The following is a 20,714-nucleotide window of genomic DNA, read 5'->3' on the forward strand; positions in this document are numbered from 1 at the left end:
TTATACAATTATACTATTAAAGTTATAGTATATATATATATATATAATTAGATAGAATACCCTATTTAGTTCTTGTATTATATGAAATGTGCCTCTTTGGTCCCTTTCGTTTAATTTGCCCATGATAAGTCCCTATATTATTTGAATGAATAAAATCAGGTTTTCTATGTAACGGTCCATCTATTCTTCATCCATGGATGCTGATGTAGCATTTGTGCATACATAAAATATTATTAAAAAATTATTTAAGTGGATTAAAAAACACTTTTAAAAAATGGATCCGGTTCTGTCCAAATCGAACCTTGATCCGATACCTAATTTTATCATTTCACCATGGTTTGCCACCCGGGCGTCGTCCCTACCATCGCGGTAGCCGCCGAGAAAGAGCATCAACCATTTTGTTCCTCTGCATATAGGTTGGTTATATCTCCACCATGAGGATACTCGCAATCATCTTTTCTGCCTTTACTGACCATCATCAACGAAAATGGCTTCACTAAAACACGTGTTATTCAAATCATAGCGATACACTTTGTGCCTCCTCCAGTTATTTTCCATCCTTTGAGCTTTTGTTTTATTATTATTATTATTATTATTATTTTAGCTTATGTTGATTGGATGATATGTTTGAGAGTTACAAATTTAATGTCTCATTTCAAATTCCACACTATTGTAAAAGAATACAAAGCTTATGAATAAATACAAAGTTACAAATTTGATGTCTCTTTTCAAATTCTAAGCTATTATAAAAGAATACCAAACTTGTGAATGAATACAGAATTACAAACCTGATAAGCTTCAACTTCCGAAGATGATTATTAAATCATTTCATCCAAGAATACATAAAGAAAATAAACCAAAGAGAAACAAAGCTCAGAACTTGTGAAACTTGTATTGATTATAATATATTCAATGTAAAAGAACAAAACAATCAAAAGTTTTCAACACAAGACATTGGCTACAGGTTTCACTCGGCTGAGAAACATAATAATATCACAAGACATTGATCAATAGAGACAACAATGACGACTGCGGTATCCTCATGGTGGAGGGATAACAACTTATACGCAGAGGATCAAAATGGTTGATGTTCACTCTCGGCAGCGACGACTGTGATGGCAATGACCGTGATGGTAGCGACGGCACCCCCGATGGCAAACCATGGTGGAATGATAAAATTAGGTATCAGATCCGGGTCTGATTTGGAATGACCCGGATCCATTTTTTAAAAGTGTTTTTATACCACTTAAATAATTTTTTAATAATATTTTATGTACCACAAATGCCCCATCAGAAACCATGGATGGAGAATAGACGGACCGTTACTTAGAGGACCTAATTTTACTCATTCGAATAATATAGAAACTTATCATGGGCAAATTAAATGAAAGGGACCAAAGTGCACATTTCATGTAATACAAGGACTAAATATGGTATTCTACCATGTAATTATTATTTTTCACTCAATATTATTTCACCTTATTTTTATCTATCTCAGAGGCACTCCAACCACATCAATAAGAATTTGAGCCCAATTGGGTGATTAATTAAATTTAAGTTAATATTTGATATTATATATATTCTTTTCATAATAACAAGTTTGTATTCTTATATTCTATTAATTTGAGCAATTCATTAAATTTAAGAGAATAAGATAACAAATTAACAATATGTTTTAAGGAAATTATCCAAAAGCTCTTGAAGTTTGGAAGTAACAGTTTTATAATAATAAATGTTTTCATTATATCTTAGGTAGAAAAATTATATACTTTAAAACCTTTTTTCCCAAATTACTTTTTAACCTCATAAACTACCCATGATTCATGTGTTTAACTTCATTTTTTTTGTTTTCGTTTCAATAACACATCTCTATTTTTCATATCTTATATCTAATTAGTATTATAAAATTTTACTTCATATATATATATATATATTACATATTTAAAAAATTAATTTAATAAGCCATGTGCACAATACTAATAATAAATAATTACAAATTAAATTTTATAATATTGTATCCTTCTAGAACATGAATTTGGGACAAGGGCTCAAATAATAATAATAATGTTGTTTTGATTAATTTACACTAAAAAAACAATTAATTAACTTCATAATGAAGATAGAGTGGGTCCATAAAGACTATGAGGTACTACAGCTAACAACAACTAAGAACTTGACCAGCAGTAGGATTTTTGAAGAGAGATGGTTATATTATATATTTTGCCCATGATATTTATTTTTGTTATATATTTTTAAAAGTATTAAATATGACTGTTATATCTTCTGCCTCTTAACCTCCATACAAATGAATAAAATAATTATATATTTTAAAAATAATCAAGTATAATATGCAACTTACTAACTTTAAAGAATAAATAAAAATTGTACAAAGCTTTATTCAATTTATTTCAAAATATATTGAGAAAATGAACTTTGCCTCCATAAATTAATTAATGTCATCCTTTAGGACCTTTACTCTCCAATTTGATTTGCATGGGAAAAATGAGGCAAAAAATTTGAAATTTGGAATTTGAACTTTGGTGGGTGGGAAAAATATTTAAATTATATTTTGATTATATATATATAGATATATATTTTACAAATACCTAACAAGTGCCACATATATTACATGGGAGTAAGTTCAATAAACACTAAAATCACTTTTATCTAAGAGACTAGTACCAATAAATAAAAGACTTTAATATTAATTTATAACTATTTTTTATTAAAAAAAATAAAATTTTTAAAAAAATTATATCTATGATATTTCATAAATTTTGAAATATTTTTATGTAGTTTATTAGAGAATGATCTCATCCCATGCATAAAATGTTAATCCTACCTAAGAGATAGATTCGATTTCTAATGGATATAAATGTTTCTACAACTTAGTTATTGGTGTGTGCCATTATCACGTGTCTTGTCCACGCTTGTCAAAAAAAAAATATCATCGACCGCCTCGTCCATTTAAGAGGAAACTTGGAGACGAAGTTCCCAAAGCTCTCAAATTCTCGTAATATATATAGAACGAATTTTCTTCTATCATTTCCTCGATCCCTCCAAGAAGCCATGAGAGCTTCGCATCCTTGAATCCATGGCGGCCAAGGGGGGATCCGATTGGTGGTCCAAGACGATGAACAAGGCGTACCACTGGCCGTTCAAGCTATTCTTCTCCGCCGCGCCGTGGCGATCCATCAACATCCAATTCTCCATCTTTGATGACCTACTCTTCCACGTTCTCTACTTCTTCGAGGCTGTCGTTCTCGTTGCCGCCCTCTGCGTCTTCTTCTGCTGCTGCGGTTGCCACTTCTGATCTCTCATCTTGTTCTTTTCATTCTTTTCATTTTTGGTTTGGTTTCGTTTCGTTTCGTTGATGGCGGAGGAGGTGGGAGCCTGCTATCCGACGCCAATCTGGCCCGGGAGGACTCGTGTAGGCTGGATCGGGACTGGTGTTATGGGATCCGCCATGGTCAGCCATATTCTCGCCGCCGGCTATGCAGTCGCCATCTATGCTCGATCCCCAGCGAAAGTCGACCATCTACGACGCGCTGGAGCTCGATTCTTAGCCTCCCCAGCCGACGTAGCTAGATCCAGCGACGTCGTCTTCACAATGGTAGGTCACCCATCCGATGTTCGATCTGTTATTTTAGATCCCACCACCGGCGTTCTCTCATCTCTCTGCGACAACGGCGTGCTCGTCGATTGCACGAGTAGCCATCCAACACTCGCCCGTGAAATAGAAGAAGCAGCGAAGGCGAAGAGCTGCTGGTCCATCGACGCGCCAGTCTCCGGCGCCGAACAAGGGGCGAAAAATGGGAAGCTAGCGATCTTCGCGGGGGGCAACGAGGAGGTGATCGAATGGCTACGCCCACTGTTCGATTTGATGGGGAAAGCGAGGTGGATGGGCAGGGCAGGAAGCGGGCAAAGCAGCAAGATCGCGAACCAGATCGTAGTGGGAGCGAACCTGATGGGAATGAGCGAGGCAATGGTGTTCGCGGAGAAAGCGGGGCTGGAGAGAAATGGGTTCTTTGAGGCGGTGAGAAGCGGGGCAGCGGGGACGAAGGTGATGGAATTGTTTGGAGGGAAGGTAGTGGAAAGGGATTATGAGGCAGGGGCGCTGGCAGAATACATGGTGAAAGATTTGGGGATGGGATTGGATGAGGAGGGAATGGTGTTACCTGGTGCGGCATTGAATAGGCAGTTGTTTATGGGGATGGTGGCTAATGGGGATGGGAAATTGGGGATTCATGGACTTGTTACTGTGATGGAGAGGATGAATAATATCCGCAATGGTTGAGAAGGAAGGACAAAGAAAGGAAGGAGTTTCTTTCTTGTTTCCATTGATTAATTGATTGATTGATTAATTGATTGATTGATTACCTCCTTGTATTCTTTTCTTGATTTGACTTTGGATTTTGATTTGGAAAAAGGCATGTATTATTATGGTGTTTTGAGTGTTGCATATGTTTTGAAGAGGGTTTTTGAAAGGTTAGTATTTCTATAGGTTTTCGTTGGGTAAGTATTGGCTAGAGTGTAGTGGCTCATCCTCCTGTTTTATTGCCCTTTGCCTTCTACCTTGTGTATGACATTTCGCTGTGTTTCAATGCAAATATGTCTCCATTCGTATGTATGCATTGGTTTGTTATGGTATGAGAGAAATTACTATTATAATTATAAATATATATACATATATATTTTTTTAATAATATGGACAAACCATGGATGCAAGGTCTCAATTTTTTTTTTTTTAATAAATTGGACATATCTATGGGGATTTTTTAAATATTATAAAAATAAAAAAAATTAAAATAGGCATGTTCTGAATTATTTACTGATGCGCATTTTATTGGGAGAAAACTAAAATTTTTTTTTAAAATATGAAAAATGTGAGTATTTTTTTTAAAATAATAATAATAAATAAAAAGAAAACAGGAGATTCTCATGTTTCACTTTTTCATTTAATAAAAAGGAAAACAGAAGAGATGCTCCCATTTTCCGCCTTTTGTTTTAAAGAATATATAATATATACATATATAGTATATATCCGTTAGTCAATAGTTTGTGGCTTTCCCTTCTGATGGTTATAAAAAAATTTTAACGGCCTACTTTGTATTAAATACTGACCCATGCAAGTTTGATCATTCTATTTTGTATTAATTATTGATCGAGTACAATTTTGACACCCTACTTTATACCAAGTGTTGACCGGTATAGGTTTAACCATCTTACTTTGTACTAATTACCAGTGTAAGTTTGACCAAAATACAGCACCCCATATTTGGCCATCCTACTTTATACTAATTATTGAATGATGCAGGTTTGATTGTTCTAATTACTGATCAATGCATATTTGACTGACCTACTTTGTATTAAATATTTTGTAATAATTTTTTACCGGTGCAGGTTTGACGGTTCTATTTCCTAATATTTTCAAAATTTATATTTTTTTGAAAAAAATTAAAGGTAAAAAAAAACATAACTTAACTATTATTTTCTAATATAAATTTAAAAGTCCTTAACGGCAACCGTGCTGGCCTTTACGAAATTTAAAAAAAAAAATTGAAAACAGGAGAAATTTTTACGTTTTCATTTTTTTAATTAAAAAAAAATAGAAAACTAGAGAAACTTTTCCGTTTTCTATATATATATATCTATATATTTTTAAAATAAAAAGGTTGAAAACGAGAAAACCCTCAAAATGTGATAAATAATCCAAAACATGGGTATTTTAATAATTTTTTTTATAATATTAAAAAAAAAAAACCTCCATTTGGGTTAAACCCCCATAAATATCAACCTTTTTCTCCACCTTATCTCCAAACTTCCCTCCAAGGCCCCAAAAATCACAGAGGTAGAGAAGACATGGCACTTGGAGTTGCAAAGCTAGTGGCTTTTGCAATACCATCCTGTTCTACAAAGAGTCACTCTTCTTCTTCTCTTCTTCTCCAACACAATGACCCTCTCCTTGGCCTTAGACCTCCCTTCAATAGCAGACAAACTGTTAGAAGAGCACCAAGAGCCTCTCTTTCTACTCCAAAGGAATCAGTCCTCAGAGCCTTCAATGAAAGAAGGGCATTAAAGGTACTTTTGATTTGCTGTAAATTATCAATTCATCAAGTTATGTTTCTTTAATTCCTTATTTCACATAGTTGTCATATGCAGATCATCTCTGGTCTCCAAAATTTTGACAAAGAGAACATTGCCTCTGTTGTTACTGCTGCAGATAAGGTTGGGTTGTTTCTTATCAATAGCATTTCTTTGATTACAGCAATAACAACATGTATGTGTGTATGTATGTTTTGTGTATATCATTCTCTCTTTAAATTTTGCTTTATCTTTTGTCCCTTAATTTAATTGTCCTCAACTGTTTATCCTTGAGATTATGTTGTATGTTTAGCATTAAATTCTTTGAAGAAAAACTTACGCAATTTCATTTAAATAACAGGGAGGTGCCACTCATGTTGACATAGCTTGTGATCCAGAGCTGGTAGAACTTGCTGTGAAATTAACCTCTCTTCCGGTAATTTGTGCCTTAAAAAAATATATATACAATGCAAATCTGATGAGTTTTTTTTTTCCAGTTATCAAAAAGTTCACTACCTCAAATCAATTGATGATAGTTATTGATGTTTTTGTTTAACCCACGCACACATAAGTTTATTTGAACGAAACAGATTGCTACATGATCAGAGATTTGAATGTACATCTTCGAGATGAAATTAATTCATTGTATGAATTGTCATCTTAATTGCGCATGTGATTAGTCATTTTTTAAGATATGTATGTCATACTGTAATTAGTGCAACAGTCATACTTGTTCTTCTTGTTTTTTATTGTGTTACAATGGTCGCAGGTTTGTGTCTCGTCTGTGGATCCTTCAGCATTTGCTCCTGCTGTGGAAGCAGGTGCTCAAATGGTTGGAACTTATAACTATTGATCTTCCATCATCTTGTTCATAATAGTTTCAAAATTATTCAAACAATGTTTCATAAATACAGGTCGAAATTGGAAACTATGATTCCTTCTATGAAATGGGCATTCAGTTCTCTCCAGATCAGGTACCAATAAAAGTCTTGCTATAAGAATCATTAATTTATAAACAAAGAAATAAATATTATCAAACATATTCTTCTGTTTATCTTGTCTGATAAATATACAGATACTAAAGCTAACACAAGAAACAAAGAGGATTCTTCCATTCACAACACTCTCTGTCACTGTGCCACACACATTAACTCTTCCTGATCAGGTAAATGGTATAAATTTTCAAACAGAGTTTTTTAATCATCTGAATTTTTTCCCCACTAATGCTATCTTTTGTTGAAAAAGCAGGTAAAGCTAGCAGAAGCACTTGAGCAGGAAGGCGCCGACATTATTCAAACAGAAGGCGGAAAATGTTCTAATCCTTCAAAACCAGGGATTCTTGGTTTAATTGAGAAGGTATAGCATGAACATTCTGTGTAACATGTTTCAAACTATGTCAAATTATTATTTAATGTTCAAATATAATTTCTTGGATGAAACAGGCAACACCAACACTAGCCGCCGCATATTCAATTTCTCGAGCTGTTAAAATTCTGGTTATGTGCTCATCTGGACTTAGCTCTGTAACTGCACCAATGGCTTTGACAGCAGGAGCAGCTGGTGTGGTATGTTACTAAACTTATAAGTCATGTTGAGTCTTTAGCAATTTATTTCTGCTGATTACCGAATTGACTATCGTATGAGTACTTTAAATTGTGAGGCTATAAATTAGAAACATACTCTTGACTTCATACATCACACTTCAATAGAATCAATGGAAGCAATTCATGTTTAATTATGATGGAGGATTTTCTAACATTTTTTTTTTTTATAACTCTTACTGATCAGGGTGTTGGTTCAGCTGTGAACAAGCTCAATGACTTGATTGCTATGATCGCCGAGGTTCGAAGTATTGCCGATGCACTTGGACTACCAATAACTTATGTATCTGAAGAACAAAGAACTGCATACTATTAGTGCATTCTTTGTGCTGCATGGATGACTTTTGAAAGTCAATAGTATAACAGTGTAACGTAATGACTTCTAATTTTTCTTGTACTGAGCTGAGATGAACTACAATGTTTACACATTGTTCATTATCTCTGATATCATTTACTGTCATCCTGAAAAATTTACATGTTTCTTTTGAAATTTAAAGCTTTAAATTACAAGCCCACATTTTATATCCATGTATTTCGCTGTTAAATGGAAAATAAAGCATTTGATTTTGAGTTTTAATAATTTATACATAGGCAGGCTTGTTAACTGACTCCGTGGCCCAATGGATAAGGCGCTGGTCTACGGAACCAGAGATTCTGGGTTCGATCCCCAGCGGAGTCGTTTTCTTAAATGAATGATATAATTTTTATTTTATTTTTACTTTGTTAAAAAGAAATGCATACCAATAACCTTTCAACAGGTATTAGGTCCCTTGCGTAAATGATGATATAATTTTATTTTTTTTGTATAATTATGGTTTTTAATTTTTATTTTTTTACTGTAAAAAATGCATACCAAAGCTTTTGAGTCGATCGAGATAGGTCTGCGGTGCGTCGTTTCGAGACCGAAATCAAATCTCATGTCACGCAGGTGACGCATCGATCGGCTCGACTCTGCACGTCCCTCGACTTCTGCTTAAATGACTGTCATCCATGTGTCAATATATATATATATATATATATATATGCATTTACATTTGAAAGAACACTTCTTATTCTTTCTCAATGAGCAACACATCCTTTGTGCTCAAGTTTATGCAAACATAATGATCAAAACTGCAGAATTCCTTGAATCATAATGAAAAAGAAGTAAAATTTAACATGATACCAAAGCAATGCAAGAAAAGAATCCAATCCTCATGACTTCACCAAAAGTTGAGGAGGTGGAGTGTTGTACAATGACCTCAATTGTCTGTTAATAAGCTTGCTATGATTTAAAGCCAGTTGAAGTTCCATATCATCAGACCACCATTGCTGCAATCCATGAGCTTCAAGGAACTTCTGAGGTCCCTTAGACATCACAAACAGCTTTGCGGCGACATCTCCAGCGCCACTGTTCTCCCTTCCGTTATCTATAGCTGAATCTCCGGGCCCTGCTTCTCCAGTACGATCAGTGTAATAACAACAAATGTAGTCGCTGTTATTCACATACAAATGCGGCACCCATTTCTTGGCTTCATCACTAAAGGGAGAAGCCTTCTCTTCTTTACCTTCGATCAGAACATCGGCATTTGATGGCAATGCTGCTTTAATTCTCTTCCAGAAATATGCCGCCTTTTCACCGATGATTCTCATACTCATTGCCAATGAAACAGAGGGTGGATTGAATAAATGAGACTCCACAAACACTCCCTGTTTGGCCAATGCTTTGCCTACTTGGAGTGCAAATCCTGCTCCCAATGAATGACCAGCTACACATACATTGCTGCTACCATACTTATCGACAACTGATTTCAGTGCTTCCAATGCTCCATTAAACCTCACTGATCCTTTGAGGCTTTCCCAAGCTAGAAATCTAAGATCATCCTGCAAATCTCTTCTAATTGTTGGGCTCTTTAGTAATGTTCCTCGAAGTGCTAAGACGGCACGGGGAGCGCCACTTGGTCTCATGAGTATGAAGTCAGAAAGGGCTGCAGATCTGTCCCATTCTAGGATTGCGCCGTAAATGGATCCATCTCTTTCATCTACTAGAGCTTTTGCAAGCTTGTATTTGAAGGGTTTCCACCATTTTGGAGCAAGGCCATTGTCTTCTGTTCTTTCGTCTTGCCGGTCTAGTTCTAACAAGTAAACTGCTTGAATGAAGCATGCTATCACCATCCTTTTGTACCTAGCATCTCTCCTGAAATTTTAAAAGTAGTATAAAAGATATGTATCATAGAGAATTCAAGATTAATTGATTAGTTCATGAAGGATAAATAGAACATTGATTAGAAAATTTCTGAACCATGGACAAGTTGAATGTTTGTACTGAAAATTGGAAGTTGATTAATTATGAAATTGAAAACAGACATGAATCAAAGTAGAAATCCTTAAAACAGAGGGACAAGTTGAATGAATGTAAAAAAAATAATTGAAAAGTTAATTATGAAATGAAGAACAAACATCAATTCAGGTCAGAACAGTGTACAAATGAAATTGGTAAACAATAACTTAAGGTAAATTAACAAGAAAATAAATGGAAAAAAGACAGGAATCAAAGTAGAAATCCTGAAACCAGAGGACAAGTTGAATAAATATTAGAAACATAATTGAAAGTTAATTATAAAATGAATTACAGACATGTATTCATATCAGAACACTGCATAAATTAAATGGCAAACAACAATTGAATGTAAATTAATAAAGAGAATGAAATACAGATATGAATTAAAGCAGAAATTTTTAAATCAGTGCATAAGATAAGTTCTTTTGGTCGCTACATTCCAAACTAATTCACAAAAAAAAAACAAAAACAAAAACAAAAACAAAAACAAAATAATCCAAAGGGAAAACAAACAACCTATATTGTCCTTTGTCGAAACAATTACTCCATAAAATATCACAAGACAAACAAACAAAAATCACATTTTTAAGAACATAAAAAAACAAGAAACCAAATCACAGAGAGAGAGAGAGAGACAAACCAGCTAGAGCGAATGAGATCCTTCCAATTAGGAGCAGATATGTTGCGAGGTCCACAAACATGGAAATCAAAAGGATGGCCAACCTCCTGTTCCTTCTCCTTCTCCTCCTCAACAGAACTTGCTACTACCATCACAACACCACTCTCTCCCACTTCTCCCTCACCTTCTCCTCCTTCCTCTCCTTTCTTCACTGCCATTGCACAAAGCTAGAACAAAAGCAGCAAAAAGATAGACAAAGATGTATGAAAAGCAAGATGGGTTTCACAGAGAATAAAGCAAAGCAGAGAACAACAACGGTCAAGAGAATATTGGGGAAAAGGTTAGATTTTTATATTAGGGTTAGGGTTAGGGTTAGGGTTTGAAATCATCTTTGGTTTTCTTGAGAGTGACAATGAAGAGGAAGAAAGGGTTTGAGAGCTTTGAATGCAAAGACGCGTGTGAAAGTTGACGCTCTGTACTACTACTGATAAACACTGATAAGAGTGTTCAACTCCAAAAAAAAGCCAACGGTCATATTTTTCCCGTTCAGCATAGTAACGGCCCCACCTATTTCGGAGTTTGGAGCGTTATTGTTTTTTGCACATCAACCCCTCAAATAGTTTGAAATAAATCATGTATTTTTTTTAATTAAAATATAAAATATTTTCATATCCTATATTAAAAAACTTATATAACCAAGGACATCTTAGTTTATTACGATTGAATCCCCTATGTAAAGTGTTTTATGTATCTATGTGTTAGTGTTACCTCTATATAGAGTGTTTGTGTTTCGTACAAATATATTGAGAAAAGCAACTTTATATATGTTTTACATATTATATTTTTAACACATGGTTTATCCATATTTTTTTAAAAAAAAAAAATTATAAACATTAAAGGTTCATATATTTTGGAATTTCGGAGTGAGTCAATGACTTATTCCTGCTTTTAAAACCTCATGTAAATTTGTGATGATCCGATGTATATCATGCAAATTATTGATAAATTTAATTTCAGGTAGCTGTATACAAATAATAATAATAATAATAATTGTTTTAATCAGAAATCAGGAGTTTTCTGCAAATTATTATTTAGATCGAGAAGTTTCCAAATTTCCATTTGACTTGAAGCCTGAAGGGGAACTTCTCCAGCTGTTTCCCAGGAAAAGCTAGTTTCTCCATACGCGCATCCACTTGCAGCTTGTCTTAATTCACACACAATAGATAATAATAATAATAATAATTATATTATTATTAATTAATTAATTAATTAAAATAAACAAACTGCAAGGAAGCTGGATTTCTGACTAAAATATGATCAACTTCTCAAATGGGTTTTCCATTCAAATTACTAGAAATTTGATATCTAGAATTTAATAGTACATCAAATGCATCACTAAAGTAACTAGATGAAGCATTAGATTTCCTGATTTTATTTGACCATGTTCTAGGATTGGGCAATGCCGGCTCACCGGTGATCGAGTTCAGTCCCTTTGCTAAGGTTAGTGTTAAAATATAATATAGTAACAAAGGAACGTCATTGTCCTTCTTCATCAATGGCGCTTATTCCCTGTAGCTACCTCCCAGGCTTGCAAGATATGGTTAACAATTTCTTCTACACCAACTCCATGTTTCACCTGCATTTGCCTTACCAGCATGAGTTTCATATCATGAAAACAAGTAATTTTCAATGAGCAGAGATTGCAATGTGAATGTAAAATGAAGACCAATGTGTCTGTTGGTTAACAATATCCAAATATTTTCTTGTAAGAAGAAAGAATATGGTGCATATAATCATCATGTTAAAAGCATGGTCTTTTTTTTTTTTTATCAGCTTGAGTTTTATTAAAACAAAGAACTACAATCAGTACATATTGCACAAGGCAGTATGAATGTAAGCGAAAACAAGTATGTTTGTTAATCAAACAACATCTAACTCATTTCTCAAGAGAAAATAACCTAAATGGATATACAAATGCATGTAATTGCATATATAAAAGCACATCTTCCAGGCTCTAATAACCAAGAAATCCAAAAATTAGGGCAGCTACAAAACCAGTTCTGTATTCCATTCCCACTCCACACTTGGATTTTGTGCAACACAGAAAGGAATGCACAGATCCGTAGATCACACATATCTCAACATTAATTCCCCTACAAAGCATCCCTCTCAAACACTGCGGCTTTTCTTCTATATAGAGTACAGAGATTATTGTATATCAGTTCAAAAAGTGGCAAGTTTGGTATGCAGATATGGACAAATGACTAAATCCTTTTACAGTTGGCATAATATGATATTGTATAGATTATCATGTTCCTTGTTGACTTTTTGTTCTCTTGAGTGAACTAAAACTGGCATGAAGGAACAAGAAGAGACATGCATTACAAACAACAATTGCCTCAAGACATTCAAACAAACCTGAGCAAAGACAAAAGGGCCTCCATCACGCATGCGAAGTGCATCTCGCTCCATCACTGCTAAATCAGCTCCCACTGCCTGTGCAAGATCCGTCTTGTTTATTACCTAAAGATAGCAAAGGAAGGAAAATTCAAGCACAGTAAGATTATTGTACAACATCAAGAAAAAAGCTTGAAAAAGTATAGACCAAGGGCATGTTACATAAGTAACTAGTTCAGTTTAGGATGGGCTTTCTCATACCAGGAGATCTGCTTGGGTTATTCCTGGACCACCTTTTCTAGGTATTTTATCACCACCAGAAACGTCAATGATGTATATGATATAATCTGCTAACTCTCTACTAAAATTGGCAGCCAAATTATCTGCATCCATGAGAACAAAAATAGTTTTAACATAATTGCACTTCTTATGTCACGTATTGTCAAAGAAGCTTGGAGCATAGTCCAGTACAACAACCACCAGTTATAAATAGGAGCATAGTGCAGTACATCAACAACCAATTGGGAAAATGGAGCTGCTTCGAAGCACATGGTTTTAGTAATCTAAATAATTAGTTGAGCAGAAGCAGGACACAAATTCTCAAGCTCAACAACCACCTAACAATCAAGTGAAGTGCAATGCAAACTATATAATCAGTTTATGAAAGTAACTTCAGTGCAGAATTCTTTAGCATTACCAATATATAGTAAAGCAGTTGCAAACATAAATAGAACGAAGAAGTCCAATCCCATTTGTAGAGAACAACCTCGGAAAACATCACAAATCACTGATGATTTATTCTAGGATTATGCATTTTAATTGCTCATCCCACAGTTTCACATGCACTCTAAGTGGACATACTTGTCCTCGGGCAGAAGACAATATGGATAATAAACCTTGCAAGAAAGAGCAAAAATATCGAACAAATATCAAGAGCTTAATTAGAAAGAGATTGACTTCTAAATAACATGACTTCTAACAACAGCTTACTCGCTAATTTCTATATACATCATGAGAAATTACCTCCTCCAGATTCACAAAGTAGTAGATCAGCTTTAAATAAGTTGGACAGCTCTTCTAGAGGACCAAGATTTATACTTATATCTTCACGTATCGCTGCATGAGGGCATCCTCCAGTTTCAACAGCACGAATTCTTTCTTCAGGAAGTGCTCCATGCTTTATTAGAAATTCTCCATCTTCTTTTGTAAATATATCATTTGTCACCTTAAGCACATTGCAAACAAAAAGATCAAAGGAAAAGCTCTAAACCCCTGACAAGCACTTACAAAATTGGCAAGCATCCCAATATTGCCACTTTGGCCACTAACATGAATAACTAACAGACTCCCACCATAGGAGCCATTAAACCTATCTGACATCACCCATCTCAAAGTAAACATTTCCTTTCTATAAGAATGATGAGAAATCATGAGAAACCATACATTTGATATTACTAAGAGTGATCTTCAGCATAGTGGACACAACAATTTGTACACATAAATCCTAGTAAAATTTTGAAAGCCAAGCAACTACTACTTGCTAGAAAAGCAATAACAAAAGATGAAAATGTGTTTGATATGATCTTTTGATAAAAAGTCCCCGCCACATAAAAGTATTTTTTGTTGTCAACAATTGCAAGGGTTTCAGTCTTCAACACCATTATCCTAGCCAACCATTACTTACCCTACTGTCCTTGAAGTTCTAAATTTCTACAACTAATTCATAGGGTCCATCTACAAGATACTTGTTCTTAGATGGTTAGCTTGATGAAAAAGATACAAAGCAATCTATCAAGAATAATAAATTATATCACATGTTTTCTCAACTAACATCCAATGGGGGATGGTAGGAACCATATTTTTCATCTAAGTTTTTAAATCTAAAATGCTTTGCATCTACAAAAAGATTTGGGAAGACTAAAACCAATTTACGAAAGTTTTTTTTTCCTTTATAATGAAAAACAGGCTACATACCGCAGCTAGGCTGTACTTGTCACGCAGGAATTGGCATAGTGCCAGCATTAATGCTGTTTTCCTGAACATAGAAGCAATATTAAATCCCAAGATATCAGTTTTGTTCAAAAATAAATAAAACTTGATAAATGCACAATAAAACACAGTAAGGCTCACATGTTAAAGCCCCATACATCTTTTGCCAGCATTTTGACTCATTAATAATAACCAAAATGATTTCTAGAAAAAAAAAAAGAGCCATGCATTCTTTCCTTGACTAGATTAATGTCCAAAACAAAGGTATAAGTTTTCAAATACAAAAGACAACAAAGATGAAGTATGTGTTCTCTTTCAGAGAATGCAATAAGCCAAAAATTTCTCCAAGACTTAGAATACACAGAAACTAGATTAAAGGAACACATCCATAAGATAATTGAGACTATCTTAAGCAAGGGATCGCATGAACACAACAGGGATTCAACCATTAACCTTTTCTGTGAAGCATTCAAGCAATATGACCATAAAAAATTCTTGACAGCATATTTATCTAGGGTTTTGACAATCCTCCGCCATTATTTTCTTTCAGGACAATCTCCTGATAATTCATGTCTATGACACATATGCAGATCACCCAAAATTGTAGATCTTTAGAGACAAAGTTTTCTTCCCACTATTAGAAATAGAAACAGTGTTGCATTTTTGAAAATTATTAAAAGAAGCATATGTTTTGTTTTTACTCACTTCACTCATATATGTTCAAACAGGATAATTACCAATTCAAATTAGATGACAGCAATGCTATCAGAGCAGAACCTTTCAGATCATTAGATCATACATAAATCATATGAACATAATTCAAAATGTTTATACACAAAATATCAAACTTTCATGATTCTATCAACGCATTTAGTAATTTTTCACTAACAAAGGAGACTCATTTCAAACTTTTTCACTTTCAGAACACAAAAAACAAATAGTTTGCAAGGAGGAAAAATGACAATACCCAGTGCCAACGGGGCCACCGATGCCGATGGTGAAGGCCCGTTCCCTGAAGTTCCGAGTGGAAAGCGGCCTGGCGCGGGCGGAGAAATAACCAGGGGAGTAGATTGGCTCATGGGAGTGCGGTGCTAAGCCATCATGGGAATGGTACACTCTCCCATCCTGCCCAACCCAAGATTCCGTTGCTTCGCTGCAATCCAAGAGAAGAAGAAGAAGAAGAAACAATTGATCAACATGTTAGAATACTGTAGAAACAACCGAAGGATGAGAAGAGAGGTACTCATGGTCATGGTGGTGGTGGTCGTGGTCGTGGTGATGAGCTTCGGAAGCCATGGATTTTCTCGAGCGGAAAGGACTTCTGATCAATCAGAGAGGGAGGAGCGTTGGATAAGATTTTTGGAGCATTTCAGAGATGCTATCGAGAAAGAGAGTGAAAATTACAAACACACCACTTGTTGGACCTAAAAGCAAATTAATCTAAACTTGGGGGGTTCCTTCAAAATTATAAATAGTCCCCAAGGTTTTAAAAACTTGGGTAAAATAACAAAATTCCTTATAGACATTTAATTATTCTTGCATTTCTATATATGGATGATCAAATTATAAAAAAATTTTAATTTGATTGCCCAACTTAAGAATTAAAATTATTTTAGTCACTGATATCTATGTCGTTAACAGTGGGCCGGTGTGAGAATCTATGTCACTCATTTTTTTGTTATAGTAGCGATACATTCACACATTTAATACCAAATTGGCATAGTAATATTAAGTGATGTGGCATCATTAACCACATAAAAGTGTTGGTAGAAAAATAATATTTGTAGTAGTAACATGATAGTGTTAATATGACAAAAAAAATAGATAACATGTATCACCAATGAGTCCCATTTAAAATTTTTTTATTATTAAATGATCTAAATAAAAAATACAAAAATAAGTTTTTCTCTGAGAAATAATCGTTATATATATACATACATACATGTACATAAGCATATAACACTTAAAATCAATGTTTATGGAAAATTAACTATCAGTTCTTACAAAAAGTTTTTCTTTTTCTAAGGGTTGTGCCAATCATTGGCGCGAACTCAAAAGCAGCTGGGTTTGGTCCCTCTAGAATTCATATAAACATGTAGAGGTGGTTACCCAAAATGATAAATAATAATATAATAAATATAATAAAAATAAATAATTTACATGGCTTGCCAAGGAGTTTGAACATGTGGTGCAGAGTGTTTGTTCCCCTTCAAATGAGTTAAGCCAAACTTCATAAAGAAGAGAATGGAGGAAGTTTCTTAAGAGGGCTTCAGGGTGCAACCATGGCTTGGAATTTAGCTCCTTGTCCACTCTCCACTGTTACTCCAATGTTTCAAGGCCTTGAGAGTTTGCCAGCAAAAGGTTGTTCATGGTGTTCTCAGTAAGAACACAAGAAGATTGGAGATCCATCAATCTTTTCCTCTTTGCAAAGCTACTCAATCTGAAGGAACCACAGAGGAATCCAGTTCAACAGGTATAAATGATTCTTCTGTTTATATAACTGTGGAGAAGAATTTAGCAAACCAAAGGATACTGAAACTGCAGAATGTTCTGAAACATGGTTTGTAGTCGAACAAAGTTTAAGATTAGAGAATTTCTGAATAGTGCCACTTGCAGAAATAGCAATCACCATCGCCCTCCTACTCAATCACTGGTCTATGTATGCTAACCAGCTTATTTTGATGCATCTTTATGAGTATCTGCTTGACTTTTCTTGGTTTAGTTATACACCTTCTCTGTTCAGAACATGCTAAATCAATGTATCGAATAGTTCTAATTGCCAAGAACTTAGCAGAAAATAACTGAAGGTTGCAGTGTACAAGGATTAGGGTCAGTGAGTCTCATAAACACAACGTAAAAGAAGTTCAAAGAAGCAGAATACTCATCACCTTTGCAGAAACTTTTGTCTTTCCCAAACCGTGGTTAATTTCTAATGTATTTGTTTCAAAGGGTCGTCTGCTCGCGCTCAGCTGGATCTACTCAAACAACTCACTTATACCAGGGCTGACAGAGGTTTGCATCTCTTTGATTTTGGCATTGCTAATTTGCTACCATCATATAATAACACTCTTTCTTACCAGGTTATCAAAGTGATGGTGATTCTCAAAGGCTAACTATTCGTGAACAACTATCTGAAGTGATTGGAGATAGAGAAGGTGAATTCAGTCTTCCACTGGGTAAGAAGTTAAAGGCAAGCTTGAATTCCTTGACCATCTCCCAGAAAAGAAACATCAAGCGACAGGCTTACCTGGATGAAGTTGGTAGCAGAAATGATTCCACCTTCTTTGCAACAATAGGAGCATTTGTGATTCTCCCACCAGTAGCCATATTGTCCATTGCAATACTAACAGGGTATGTGCAGTTGTTCCCTTGATCAAATATTCTGATATATACCATACTGAAACCAGTTCAGAAAGTTGTGCATAGCCTGTCTTTCATGTTACAATACAGACAAGAGAGTGTTTCCTGAATCAAATTATTTTGAAGGTGTGTGATGCCACAAGAAAGAAATGCGTGTTTTTGGTTCCTGATCTCAATCCAACTGCATCCAGGCTCTTTTAATAGCTTCTTTTCCTTTAAGATTGTCCTCACTTCTGCTACATCATCCCACATCCTGGCAGCCGCAAAAGTTTTGGCTAATGTGATATGAGCAGCTGAATTGTCTGGTTCAAGAGTAAAGATTTGATTTGCTGCTCTCCTGCCAATTGTAGGATTTTCATGCATTTTGCAAGCACCAATTAGAGCACCCCACACTGCTGCATCTGGTTTGATGGGCATTTTTCTGATTATAGCCTCAGCTTCAGAAAGTAGGCCTGCTCGTCCAAGTAAATCAACCATACAGGCATAGTGTTCCTTTGTAGGACTAATCCCATGAGTGTTCACCATTTCATCGAAGAAACACTGACCTTTCTTGACCTCTCCAATGTAACTACATGCTGAAAGTAAGCTTATGAAAGTGACATGATTTGGCTCAATTCTCGACTTCTGCATTACCTCATAGAAATCCAATGCTTCATTTCCTCTTCCGTTCTGTGAGTACCCAGTCAACAATGCATTCCATGATATCCTGTCAGGACTGTTCATGCCACTGAAAATCTTCTCTGCTTCTCTAATGCATCCACATTTCCCATAGGCAGTGATCAGTGCATTCCTCACTCCTACATCTGATTCAAACCCTCTTTTCAGGGCTTTGCAATGAGTGGTCCTGGTCAGCTCTACAGCTCCTACACTAGCACAAGCACTTAGAGCACAATTGTAGGAAAAATGATCAGGTTTCACATCCGATGTTTCCATTTCATGAAAGAACATTAGTGCATCATCAACAGAGATAAACAGATCATGTAACTTGTGTGGATTATCAACTGCAATGTTCTTTCCGTTCTGAAGGTAGCCAAACATCATTGTATTCCAAGCTATCAGGTTTTTCTCCGGCATGCTATCGAACATTCGATGAGCTTCAAATAAATCACCATTAGAGACATAACCAGCCACCATCGCTGTCCATGAAACCACATCATATAGAGGCATCATGTCAAACACCAGACGAGCATGTCCAACATTTCCCTGCTCACCATACATGGTTATCATCGAATTGCATATTGAAATTTCTGTCTCTAATCCAACTTGTATGACATAGCCATGAAACGATTCCCCTATTTTCGCATAGCGAGGATTAGAGCACCCACTCATCAAACTTGTAAGGGTAAAAGTATTTGGCTTCACATTGATGCGGACCATATCACCGAAAAGCCTGAACGCTTTATCTTGCAGACCATTCTGCACATATCCAGCAATCATAACATTCCAAGAAACAACATTCCTCTCAACCATTCCACAAAAAATCCCCTCAGCCTCGACAATTTTCCCATTCTGAGCGTAACTAGCCAGCAATATCGACCAGGAAACAACATTCTTGTTTTCAATATCCCCAAAAGCTGTCCAAACATCCGATACATCATCGCCGCACTTTGCATACATATCCATCAATGTGCATCCAGCAAGAACATCCTTTGTCCACCAAGACTTCACCATGCAACCATGAATTCCCTCACCATTCTCCAACACTAGCAAGCAAGAACAAGCCTTCAATACTGCAACAAATGTCAAGTTATTCGGAACTTCAGCTTCTCTCCTCATCCTGTTAAACATTTGCATTGCCATTTCATCACATCCTTCTCTCTGGCAAGCACTAATTACTGAATTCCAAGACACAGTATTCCTCCATGGCATCTTATCAAAACAATCCATGGCCTCTCTCAAGTTCCCATTAAGAGCATATCCATTAACCAAGACAGTCCAAGTATAAACATCTCTTTCAGACATTTCATCAAGCACCTTTTCGGCATCACAAACACTCCCGCATTTGAAGTAGAAATTAATGAGAGAGTTCCATGCAGCAACATCCATGACGATGTTATTCTTGACAATGAAAGCATGAATTTGTTTACCATCATCCAGCGCGTGAAGTTTGGCGGACACGGAAAGCGCGCTTGAGACCTCGAACTCATGAGCGCTGGCGCGCGATGCTTGCAAGTGCTTGAAGTAACACAGACCTTCACCGGCGCCATGGACAGTGAGGCAGCATTTCGTCGAGCATCTGGTGTGCATTTGATAAGAAATTCTTAAATTAGGGTTCTTGTTTATGGTTGAGAGGAAATTGCAGATAAATTTCGAGTGGTGGAAAATTCTCATTGAATTTGATAAA

At 35.5% G+C, this 20,714-nt stretch overlaps 5 protein-coding genes and 1 non-coding gene across 6 annotated transcripts; 3 read left to right on the plus strand and 3 right to left on the minus strand.

The window, feature by feature from the left end:
• The first annotated feature begins 3,234 nt into the window (after positions 1–3,234).
• Positions 3,235–8,145, plus strand: LOC120258658. Its single transcript, XM_039266108.1, has 10 exons — positions 3,235–4,292; positions 5,801–6,081; positions 6,163–6,228; positions 6,446–6,520; positions 6,854–6,916; positions 6,999–7,058; positions 7,160–7,249; positions 7,333–7,440; positions 7,527–7,649; positions 7,873–8,145. The coding sequence occupies exons 1-10, from the start codon at positions 3,374–3,376 to the stop codon at positions 7,999–8,001; spliced, it is 1,914 nt and encodes a 637-aa protein (XP_039122042.1). The 5' UTR covers positions 3,235–3,373; the 3' UTR covers positions 8,002–8,145.
• A 146-nt stretch (positions 8,146–8,291) lies between these two features.
• On the plus strand, positions 8,292–8,364 carry TRNAR-ACG. Its single transcript has one exon. It is a non-coding gene; the product is annotated as a tRNA-Arg (tRNA).
• Positions 8,365–8,789: 425 nt separating this feature from the next.
• On the minus strand, positions 8,790–11,092 carry LOC120258827 (GDSL esterase/lipase At4g10955). Its single transcript, XM_039266261.1, has 2 exons — positions 10,646–11,092; positions 8,790–9,861 (listed from the first exon to the last, which is right to left on the minus strand). The coding sequence occupies exons 1-2, from the start codon at positions 10,840–10,842 to the stop codon at positions 8,880–8,882; spliced, it is 1,179 nt and encodes a 392-aa protein (XP_039122195.1). The 5' UTR covers positions 10,843–11,092; the 3' UTR covers positions 8,790–8,879.
• An 831-nt stretch (positions 11,093–11,923) lies between these two features.
• On the minus strand, positions 11,924–16,415 carry LOC120258829 (urease accessory protein G). Its single transcript, XM_039266262.1, has 7 exons — positions 16,254–16,415; positions 15,978–16,163; positions 14,996–15,056; positions 14,045–14,246; positions 13,283–13,404; positions 13,043–13,147; positions 11,924–12,260 (listed from the first exon to the last, which is right to left on the minus strand). Exons 1-7 carry the CDS (start codon positions 16,304–16,306, stop codon positions 12,177–12,179), a joined length of 813 nt encoding a protein of 270 aa, XP_039122196.1. The 5' UTR covers positions 16,307–16,415; the 3' UTR covers positions 11,924–12,176.
• Positions 16,305–18,485, plus strand: LOC120258659. Its single transcript, XM_039266109.1, has 4 exons — positions 16,305–16,355; positions 17,309–17,483; positions 17,960–18,022; positions 18,091–18,485. The coding sequence occupies exons 1-4, from the start codon at positions 16,305–16,307 to the stop codon at positions 18,381–18,383; spliced, it is 582 nt and encodes a 193-aa protein (XP_039122043.1). The 3' UTR covers positions 18,384–18,485.
• On the minus strand, positions 18,419–20,617 carry LOC120258661 (pentatricopeptide repeat-containing protein At2g13600-like). Its single transcript, XM_039266110.1, has one exon. It carries the CDS (start codon positions 20,615–20,617, stop codon positions 18,419–18,421), a length of 2,199 nt encoding a protein of 732 aa, XP_039122044.1.
• Between the last annotated feature and the right edge of the window lie 97 nt (positions 20,618–20,714).

This window comes from Dioscorea cayenensis, chromosome 4, assembly GCF_009730915.1.
Source record: "Dioscorea cayenensis subsp. rotundata cultivar TDr96_F1 chromosome 4, TDr96_F1_v2_PseudoChromosome.rev07_lg8_w22 25.fasta, whole genome shotgun sequence".
Classification (NCBI taxonomy): domain Eukaryota; kingdom Viridiplantae; phylum Streptophyta; class Magnoliopsida; order Dioscoreales; family Dioscoreaceae; genus Dioscorea; species Dioscorea cayenensis.

Excerpts from the sequence above, each read along its gene's own strand:
- LOC120258658 (XM_039266108.1), top strand. The coding sequence starts at position 3,374 with ATGGCGGAGGAGGTGGGAGCCTGCTATCCGACGCCAATCTGGCCCGGG. Across the intron at positions 7,059-7,159 it reads TTCAGTTCTCTCCAGATCAG|ATACTAAAGCTAACACAAGA; the intron begins GTACCAATAAAA and ends ATAAATATACAG. Across the intron at positions 7,441-7,526 it reads TTCTTGGTTTAATTGAGAAG|GCAACACCAACACTAGCCGC; the intron begins GTATAGCATGAA and ends TGGATGAAACAG.
- LOC120258827 (XM_039266261.1), bottom strand. The coding sequence starts at position 10,842 with ATGGCAGTGAAGAAAGGAGAGGAAGGAGGAGAAGGTGAGGGAGAAGTG. Across the intron at positions 9,862-10,645 it reads GATCTCATTCGCTCTAGCTG|GAGAGATGCTAGGTACAAAA; the intron begins GTTTGTCTCTCT and ends TTAAAATTTCAG.
- LOC120258659 (XM_039266109.1), top strand. The coding sequence starts at position 16,305 with ATGGATTTTCTCGAGCGGAAAGGACTTCTGATCAATCAGAGAGGGAGG. Across the intron at positions 16,356-17,308 it reads TCAATCAGAGAGGGAGGAGC|CTCCTTGTCCACTCTCCACT; the intron begins GTTGGATAAGAT and ends CTTGGAATTTAG. Across the intron at positions 17,484-17,959 it reads AGAGGAATCCAGTTCAACAG|GGTCGTCTGCTCGCGCTCAG; the intron begins GTATAAATGATT and ends TTTGTTTCAAAG.
- LOC120258829 (XM_039266262.1), bottom strand. The coding sequence starts at position 16,306 with ATGGCTTCCGAAGCTCATCACCACGACCACGACCACCACCACCATGAC. Across the intron at positions 13,405-14,044 it reads ACTTTGTGAATCTGGAGGAG|ATAATTTGGCTGCCAATTTT; the intron begins GTAATTTCTCAT and ends TCATGGATGCAG. Across the intron at positions 13,148-13,282 it reads TAACCCAAGCAGATCTCCTG|GTAATAAACAAGACGGATCT; the intron begins GTATGAGAAAGC and ends TGCTATCTTTAG.
- LOC120258661 (XM_039266110.1), bottom strand. The coding sequence starts at position 20,617 with ATGCACACCAGATGCTCGACGAAATGCTGCCTCACTGTCCATGGCGCC.